General features: G+C 38.4%; 1 protein-coding gene across 1 annotated transcript in view; it reads right to left on the reverse strand.

Annotated features, from left to right (window-relative positions):
* PSMD1 (proteasome 26S subunit, non-ATPase 1) overlaps nt 1-9,995 on the reverse strand; it is an 80,980-nt gene that overhangs the window by 19,450 nt on the left and 51,535 nt on the right. Inside the window, exons 17-18 of the mRNA XM_085325177.1 lie at nt 9,774-9,888; nt 6,578-6,694 (exon numbers count right to left, since the gene is read on the reverse strand). Of these exons, the coding sequence (XP_085181303.1) occupies nt 6,578-6,694; nt 9,774-9,888 (232 nt within the window). The remainder of the gene's footprint in view (nt 1-6,577; nt 6,695-9,773; nt 9,889-9,995) is intronic.

A 9,995-nucleotide genomic window follows, 5' to 3' on the forward strand; every position in this document is an offset into this window, starting at 1 on the left:
AACCACATACGGACTAGATGAAAAAAAACCTTCTTGGAGGTGAGAGGGAGGAAATTGCTTTCAGTCTCTTCCAGCATTATTTGGGACAGACACAGAGACAGAAGCAACGTGTAACATTATTTCTCTGGTTGAGCTCTAAGATCCGAGTGCCTCTGTTCAGAGCACATTACTTTGTTCCCGCGACTCCACGCTCAGCATTTGGGGCTTGGAATATTTATAAAAACAGAGAGATGTTTCAAAGCTCTGAAAAATCACTCAGGTGGACTCCAATCTGGAATTTACACAGTAATCATGTCTTCAAAAAAAGAAATCTTGGGTGAAACAACGAGACATTTAGCAGAACTGCTAAYGTTCACACTGGCATCTGAAGTCTGACCGAGAAGCACCTCAGAGCACAGGGCAGAAACATCTCGTTTGGGAAATGCAAGGCAGTTGTCGAGCAGAGGAGGCTATTCGCTTCCGGCCAAGCATGGCCAGCAGCCTCTGTGAGCATCGTTTTCCTAGTACGGCTTCCACAGCTCCTGTTCACACATATATACATTAACACTGCCAGAGCAGATGAACAAAACCCTGCTGGCACCAAGCCCACCATGAACCCATCAGCTGTGCCACCAGGACACAAAGAAATGCAGGGAACCAAATCATAGAAACCTGACTGCTGAAAGAGACGGGATCAATGACCATCTCTTTGGGCAGAAGGGACAGGCTAAGACGTGGAATCAGAGAGCAGGCTTTTACAAACAAATGTTGAAAGATTAAAATAAATAATCCTTCTGCCCTCTACTTTTTAAATACTCTTTTTTAAAAGGTCAAAATATCTGGTGCCATAGCAAGAGTATTCTGATTTCAGATAAATTCTGTAAGGGAGAGGTGCTGGTGAATCCTGAGTCATAGACTATTGCCAATCCTGGAAAACTGATTGAGAAATTAYGCCCTTATCAAAGTTTTAGTTTAAAATTAGAGGAAGCAAAATTGTTCCACTCCAGAGTTGGAGATTACCCATCCTGGCCTTGGGAATCATGCAAATCCAGACTGAAGAACTGACCCAGCACTCAGATGCATAGGCTAAGCCTTGATGCTTATTCAGGTTGCTCCAATAAAGGGAATGCTTCACAGGAACAGGTATTTTCAGTTGGGTCAGGTCCCAAGTGCAGAATCTTCCTTCCTCCGGAAGACTGTCTACTTTGGTAGATGTAGCTGTGCCAGTTCAGGAAAACACTGCCCTCACACAGCCATTGCTCCATCCCTTTGCAGAAAGCAACTGCCCTGAAGTAAGCAACAGGATATTCAAAGCAAGATGCCAAATGTTGCAATGGAAAAAACAGAGGCACAGACAAACATTCAGTTCCAACTGGTTCCAACTTTGCTGTTCGGGCAGTCACCTCCTACAGACTGGAGCAAGATGTTGAAAGTAATATTTTAAGCTATTGAAGCAAAATCTGCCAGATTTTGTCTAGTAGAATCTTTTAACCTGCTACTATTTTCATTCAGATCACAGCAAAGWGCATATCCTCAAATTACTAAGTAGATTTAATGTGCCCCCCCCCCCCCAGCAACATTCTGATAATTAATGCTGGCCAAAACTATGTGCCACCAATTTCAAGTAAAGCCAAATATTCCGGGCCAGGCTCTTTTCAGTGGTGCCCAGCAACAGGACAAGAGGCAACAGGAGCAAACTGAAACACAGGCAGTTCCATCTRAACATGAGGAAAAACTTCTTTACTGTGAGGGTGACAGAGCACTGGAACAGGTTGCCCAGACAGGTTGTGAAGTCTCCTTCCTTGGAAATGCTCACAGCCCACCTGGACACAATTCTGGGCAATGTGCTCTAGGTGACCCTGCTTGARCAGAGAGGTTGGACTAGATGATCTCCAGAGATCCCTTCCAACCTCAACCATTCTGTGATTCTGTGATTCAGCCTTGGAAACACTGAGAAAACAATACAGGCTTTAAGATGCAAGAATGATGCAGCACAATTTCCCTCCACAAACCTGAGCCCCCCCCCCTTTTTTAAATCATTTAATAAGTTGTTTACCATCTCTCCTTCCACCAGTCAACATCATGCATATACAGCCTGTGAGATTGTTTAAAAACAAGATTTAGTAAACAATTAACTAAGGGAAACAGGCTCAAATGATGCACATGATGCTTTTTTTTTTGCAAATGCAAATTCTTAAGACCAAGTTTATCTACAAATTTGTTTTTAAAAAGTCAGGTTTTAAAACTCAGTTGTATCCATTATCTATCCCTCTTCTTTGAAAGCTGAAGTTACTTTCTCTATATGACTGCTTTTTCCAAGTACACAAGAGCATACAWTCTGCAGGAGCAACTGCAGCAACAGGCTTACATGAAGGAAAGCTACGGTGCTACTAGAAGATTGCGTCTTGAAACTCAGATCTAGCAAGACCTAACATTTCAGGTAATCTATCTCTTGCTGTTCTTCAGACCTGTTGGGAACTTGCAAYGACAAGCTTCAAGTGCAGATGTAGAACCAGCACAGCTTTTCAACACCCTGTGCAGAGGTGCCTGAAACCTCCAGGCAGGGATGTCAGGCATGTCTGGTGGAGAGCCACCACTGCGAGGAGCGGGGGGCCTGAGAGGCATCAGCAGAGCTGCCTTTCAAAAGGTTCAAACAGCTAATGTGTTCATGTTAAACCAACAAGCCATGCCTCTTAGGAGACTCCTACAATGATACTTATTTTCTGTAACATAGATTTTTTCAACACTGATGGTGTAAAGCCTTTTAAGAAAGGTAGAGTTTCATAAACTATCAATATGCAAACACCATCTATAGAAATTCTGGATGTAAATGTCAAAAAAGAAAAAGAAAAAAAAAAGTCAAGTTATTATTCCCTAACAACATCTTAAAGAGAAAGATAATTGGCCAAGATGATCACAGGAGGAGAGAGGAAAAACCATGAACCTGGTTATTATCTTCTCATTTTGCAAGATGACTACCCTAGCGCAAAAACAGCAATAGTAAATCAGATTCAAGATGTAAGACATGTAGTATGTCTTCCAAATTGCTTTCTTAATTACAGGTCACAAATACATAATGAAGTTGTCATGGATTCCTGTTACAATGATCTCATCACATCTATAATTTAGGATTCTATTTCACAAAATAAACTTGTTACTGTTCTATATCCTGTATTAATATTGTTCTTAAGTGTATCAACAGAGGTCAGGAAAATCATGTTGACTGCACCTGGGGAATCATTCTTCAACTCCTAAGAGCCCAAGACAGTTTTATAAAAGATTTGCAAACCCCTTTTGGTCCTTAAGTAGCTTGTAAGTTCAACAAACCTCCAGACCATGACAAGTCTTTATTTAAACACTCCTATAGGTTAGCACAAAAAAGGAGGAAGACAAGTACAGAGGTAGGAGGGGAGTAGAGGTGAAACAAAAATATACAACTACATTCTCACAACAAAAGCATTTTTTTAAAAATACCAAAATACTTTGATTTTTACATCTCTACCTATTGCTGAAATTTCAACATTTCAACACTCAGCTCTCAAAAATCTGTAATTTACTCCTGAAAAGTTTGAAGTCATCTTTTTTCCAGTACTTGTAAATACTTTTTAAAAAATCACTTCTAAGCCTCCTTTCCATTTAATCTTTTTAGACATAAACCTGTGCAACATCTATGCAGAAGCAGTAAATGCACTTTGCAATTACCACCCCAACTGTCAATATTTGCAGAACCATTAATGGTTCCACACCAGATTCTGAGGAAAAAAGAAAAAAACWCCTATCGGAAAGTCACAGCAGTCACAGCAGACATGGTTACTTATTTGTTATGCTCAAACAGAAGAGTTAGAATAATGCATGTTACTAGAAAAGCTTGAGAAACACATTATCATCCATTCCCCATGCTTCAAATTCCAATGCCAAGGGAGGGAAGGCAAGATAAAATGCTTAAAACAGAATTTTCTTGGGAAATATGATAAAGCAGGGCATTTGTTCTATCTATTTAAGGAAGATTATTTGCTATCATCTTTATAACAAATTATAAACAGAGAATTTAAATCCTTTTAACTCAAAGCACACAACTCGTAAACAAATTGCCTATGGGAAAAGGACAATCAATAAAAATATAAAGTAATGACAGGAAGCTGGTCAGAGTATATGTCACAATTTATCATTATCACTGTGTCTTACATGCAAAGCATCTCAAARCATTTAGCAGTATTGAAACAACAATTTGAAACGTGCTTAAATGTAAAATTTAGCCTCCTCATATTCACCAGTATGACTTGTAGGACACAAAATCTAACATGCTCCTCTTAATAGCTGCCTATGAGGCAAAGCAAAAAACTCACACACATCAGGTTAGACACTTTGGCACACAGTGCGCAACTCAGGAATCTAATCAGACTAAAATATGTCACTGCCATCCAAAAATGGCTGGTGATCTGAACTCCGCCCTTTCACATCAGATTAAAGTATTTTTTCTTCAGACTGGCAGACAGCTCCCAAAAAAGTTTCCCATGGATAATAAGTAATTTAATTGCCTGCATATTGCTCAAAATATAAGGAGAAACTCCTTTTATCTTTGAGCAAGACATTATCATGATTATAGCTAAATTTTGAGGAGGTTGCTTTCTTCAGAACAAGTAAAACTGATATATTCTGGGTTTAATTCCTAAATTAGCAGATTATTTCACGGATTCCTCATAAATTCACAGTCTGTAGGGTTTTTTTGTTTTGTTTTGTTTTTCAATCTGCAGCACTTCCATGTTTGGGTAATGAATTGCCTTCTATATCTGTATTACATAACACAGCACAAACTTTGACTCATAAATAAGACTTTAGCATAAAGCTCTTTCAGTTCTTCTCCTTATTTCTTAAACAAGCCACTTAACCCCAGATTATACATCTCAGCCTCTATTTGCCCACCCACTATTAAAAAACCCACATCTAACAGCCCTTCATGTTAGTGCACACATACCTCTGAAGTCAGAGTTATTAGGATGCTTTTGGGAAAGACATCTGACTTTTTACCTAAAATGATCCATATTTTTGCTAGCTGCTTTCTTATCTTTGCTTTTCTTTAGGACTCTCAGACTCTTTCACCTAACATCTCGAAGAACTGAAAACTCAATAGACAGACTTCRCAGGTAATCCATGACAAACGGTCTCAGAGCTTGTCTGACTGCTTCAGAGCAGTCTCTGCAATTCCCATCCCAAGAGGATTAAGGTACTTTGCAAACTAAAATGAATTTGTTTGTGTAATGCCCTTTGATAGAAGCATCATCTCCCTCCCTTTTTTTTCTCTCTTTTTCTTTCTTTCTTTTCAGGTGGGAAACTGAGTCTCGGGAGAACTAAACAATTTGCCCYGTGTTACAGACATACACAGATGTGCAGAGGAATAATTAAACCTGATTTCCTAAGTTCGGAGATGGTATTGCAACCACTCTTCCAAGAAAGATTAGAGGTCAAGGAAGAAAAAATAAAAATAGAAAGCAGTCTCTTTCCAATGAAAAGGATCCCTCAGCTTCACACTGCAGAGACTTCACATCTTAGGGTGTTTTTCTCCACTGATTTATTCAGTTTAATTACAATTCTGATAATATAAATAACTTTTCCAGATTCTGCCTAGGGAAAAATAACAGGTTTAACAGGTTTCTTTTTGTTTGTTTGTTTTGTTTTGTTTAATAATTCAAGGGAACAAACTGCCAGCAAATCCCCATGTTCTGCGGCTTGGAAATACCAAGACACCTGTACTTGTAGAATTCCCTTGCCTCCTTTCCAAAGTAAAACTTTCCACTGGAAAAAAAAAGAAGGTTTTTCTCGTTCTCCCTCTCCAGAAGCAGTAAAAAGAGAGTGTCTGCTTACTATTATAGTTCAGTTTTGAAAATGACATCAATAAAAGCAACCCATACATGACAGATGACCAGCGAAGTAGCAGCTACAGCTCTGTCTCAGCACTCACCAGAGCAGATGAAATGTGGATCCTCAGAACTTCTATTAATGCAGACTTTTAGTCTGCACAAATGTTTGCATATTATCATCTGTCATATATTCACAGGGCAATCTATTTTTAAAAGCTAAACACAGCACATGCAATCCTTTTTGCCTTTCAAGCAGAAGTAAAAAAAAAMCCATTACGAAAAAAAAGTAGTTTGCTACGCAGTGACTGAGTTGCTTCTCATGGAAAAAATTGTTTCACCTGAAAACTACAAGACAAGATACAAAAGCAGCATAGTCTTAACAGCACCTCCCTGGACAGCAATCACATTCAAAGTTGAGTTTAATATTGTTGTTAATAATAATAAAATAAAAATTAAGTTTAGGAATGGTGTTTCCATAAATCACAAATATACAGAACTGGACGGTGGTTATCTGGTGGAAGCCAGTCACTTCCACATTATTACAAGGTAGTTTTAGACCTTTTAAGAAATAGTGTGCTTATTTATGTAACATCTAGAGTTAAGAGGCCGCTGTCTACCAGGCGTCTTCCAATCAGCATGCATCATCTCTGATCCACACAGGAGTTTAATGCCAACACTTATGTACAGCAGTAAGCATACATGACTTTTTTCACCCAACAAGTCAGTATGTAACCCATTACCTTTGGGCAGGTAATCTCAGTCTGCTGGATCATGATAAGGGCAGATGCAATCAGAGCTCCTTGACGTACATAGTTCACAGGATCGTTTGTCATTGGCTCAAGCAAATTAATTGCTTCCTAAAAAAACCCAAGAAATTACCATTCAGAAAGTTAATACCATTGTTTTCAGTACCCTACAATTCAGTACTCTAAGGCAAGGTTATTAGATAAGGGCTATCAGATGTATTTTTTAATATACTTTGCTCATTCTTGCTAAATGAAATATAAATCAGCATTTCTGTGGATCTTCATCCAGAACTGGGAAGGAAAGAACAACTAATGGATGGCCCAAGATCTAGCAGTAGAAACAAGGCTGTGAACAGATGTATTCAGCACATCAGAAGTACTGACAACTGCATGTATTGAATACTACACACAAATTACTCTTGCACTTTTTTGCTATTCTTCACAATGAAATACATCATCGTTACCTTCGTTTTTTTGCTCAAACAACAAATGAACCAGGAATGTCAAACAACATGTCAGAGGTTATTCCAGCTGGTAATAAAACCCAGGTCCCAGATTTTTTAGCTCTACTTTTTACTGTTAGAACATAAAATATTTAATATTTAATACTATGTGAAAGCTCGCATCAAGTAGAGCTGTCTCTACAAACCCATAAGATAAATCTGTGTTTTGAAAGCATTTCAAAATACTCATTGCTTTTTCAGATTCAGTAACTTCTCACCTAAGTGCAACACTAACATGATCTGCAACAAATCTAACAAAAAAGCATTTCTTTCAATCTAGGCTTTGAACAGAGATTATGAAAAGCCTTAAGAAACTTCTTTGGAATATATGCTGCTTAAGTGTACCCAAGACCAAGCATGTGTAATCTGCAGGCATCTCAAACTGAATCATTGCTTTAGGCACGTTTTTAATCTTCATTTACAGTTCTAGCACTTTGCAAGTTATGACTTAAAAAAAACCCAACAAAACTACAGACACAAATTTATTTCTAACCATGCAAGATGCCCAGTGCACACTATGCAAGATAACTGAACTCATCTAAACTCACTGCTGGCAAATGAGAGATGTCTCCTTTCTTAATTTCCCTTCAGCAACACAGCCCCTATCCTGTCCCATGCTAGCTGCAGCCCTCTTCCTACCGCTCAGGGAGCCTTTTCCAGCTTGATAATTCAGCAAAAAGCTGTTCAACATCACYACCCCCCAAGTTATATTTTTTGTGAGTTTGTGTCTGAGTCAGCTCAATCAGGAGCTGGGCATTAGACAAAGCCAAAGGTAGCAGGAGGGCCAAGACTACCCATTTCAACAGCAGCAAGCTGTTAGTCTAGTCAGCCAGCCTTCACCAGTCACACTCTTAAATCTAAGTGGAATAAATTTTAGACAGTAATTTGTACAGACATGGACTGTACAGGTATGTGTGGTCTGTGGCAACAGTAGAGGCTGTCTAAAGCACTCAGAAAAAGCATGTAAAGCACGCTGTTAGATACACTTTTGAATGGGACAGTTAATTAAATATCCATCCTAACAAGCTCAAAGAGTTTTTTTAAATCTATTATGTGATCTTCTGATTACAAAGGTCAGGTAGATTCGCTTGTCAAACTCGTGTGCAGAGCTCCCGCCTGTCCTCGCTTAAACTGGCACCAGCAAATGCAATTGAATGGTTCAAGTCTCCTAGTGCAGCATGCTCAGCGTACTTCTGTCAGTGTGAGAATTTAAAAAACAAACAAGTTGATTTTATACAAAATACTATTTCTAAGAATCACTTCTAGAAAACACCATGTCTTCTCTTAGATAGTTCATTTGGTAAAAAACAATCTTGAAGGCTGTGCTTCCCTGCCTGAAGGTATCATGGGTATCAYATTCATCCCTTAGCATGCATTTACTAGCATTTATGGAACATCCACCACAACAAAAAGCTGAACTTAATTTCTAACCTCCAAAATTGAATATATTCAACTTAACCTTAAGACCTGCTATCCCAGGAGACATGTAACATATAATACAATGATATATAATAATCAGATGTTTCTGATTTTTTTCTGATATATATAATCAGATGTTTTAGATCTTCGTTGTGCAAAGCATCCAGAAATAAAACAGACATCTTTGCGCAATTAAGAGCATTTTGATTTAAATAACTTGTCAGATGAAGCAGGTTAAAAATAGCTAGTTCTTTAATGCCATCTTCCACTTGAGAATAAAGCAATCCAGATAAAAACAGAACTTTTACCTTGCTTTCAAGTCTGCATGCTTTAAATACTGAAGATGGCAGGAAGTGCATGTCAGCATTTTTGTGCATTTTACAACACAGGTGACATGCTAGTGAGTGCTCACATGAAAAAATAAAAGAACAAATGTTTAATACTACCTGAGAAAGGGATGAGACTGATGAGCATGAGATTTAYCAAAGACTTGAAGCATGGAATACTACTTTTGCATGGATGGTCTGTGCACCTATTTGTGTTTCAAAACTGTGATTCAGCACCAGTACAGGTTATAAACACATGTGGATAAAGTAAGGAAGTTTATCCCAAAGCTTACTTGTCCCTTGCTAAACAGAGCCTTTATTTTTCACAGCAGAAATGGGAATCCTTCTACTCTAAAAGCCCCTTGCTACCATCTATGACAAGTATCCTTTATATACTGATGCTTTAAAATAAAAGGTAAGGCTTATTGACTGAGAGTTATATACTAAAAATACAGTAAATTTCACTGCACTTGGCTTTTCAACACGAATCTTCCAGGAATTACATATCACATAAAAGGAGGGAGCTTGGAATTATGAAATACTTGTTAATTCTCTGTCACTGCCAGAAACCAGAAGTAATCTAAAACCTCAACATCAAGAGYAAAGGACTTATGATTTTGGAATACTGAACTCACATTTAAAGCTCAGTGGCAACTGACTGACAATAGGAAAACTCTAAGAAAAGTGTTGGAGACAAAATTCCAAGAACGTGGCAATAATATACAAAAACATTCTTCTACTTTATCTATTCCATTTACAAGTAGAAAAAGAATCTCTATGCCCAGGACAGCTAAAGAATTTGAAGAAGTACTGCTACACTCCAGCTGGCTAGAAGTGTATGTGTAAGAGAAATTTGATCTCCGTGTGATGTTTCAGCATAAATGTCTCTGTGGAAGAAAAGAGCAGAGAGAGTCTTGACATCTGATAGCTTCTGGTCCTCACCTTGTTTCCAGTGCCTGCACAGCAGATACCCAAAGCCATGGCAGCCCCGTAACGCACATGGGGATTGTAGCTCTCTGACAGCAAAGAAACCACACTTGGACACTGCTCCGGAGTCCTGGAGAAAGGCAAGAGACAATGGTATTTGTTATTGTTCTTCAAAATTTAGAGACTTCACTTTCTGTTCGTACTAAAAAATGTAAACTGTCTTTCCACATGGTACCC

The sequence above is a fragment of the Rhea americana genome, unplaced genomic scaffold (assembly GCF_003343005.1).
Source record: "Rhea americana isolate MKP2758 unplaced genomic scaffold, rheAme1 scaffold_96, whole genome shotgun sequence".
NCBI classification, from domain to species: Eukaryota; Metazoa; Chordata; class Aves; order Rheiformes; family Rheidae; genus Rhea; species Rhea americana.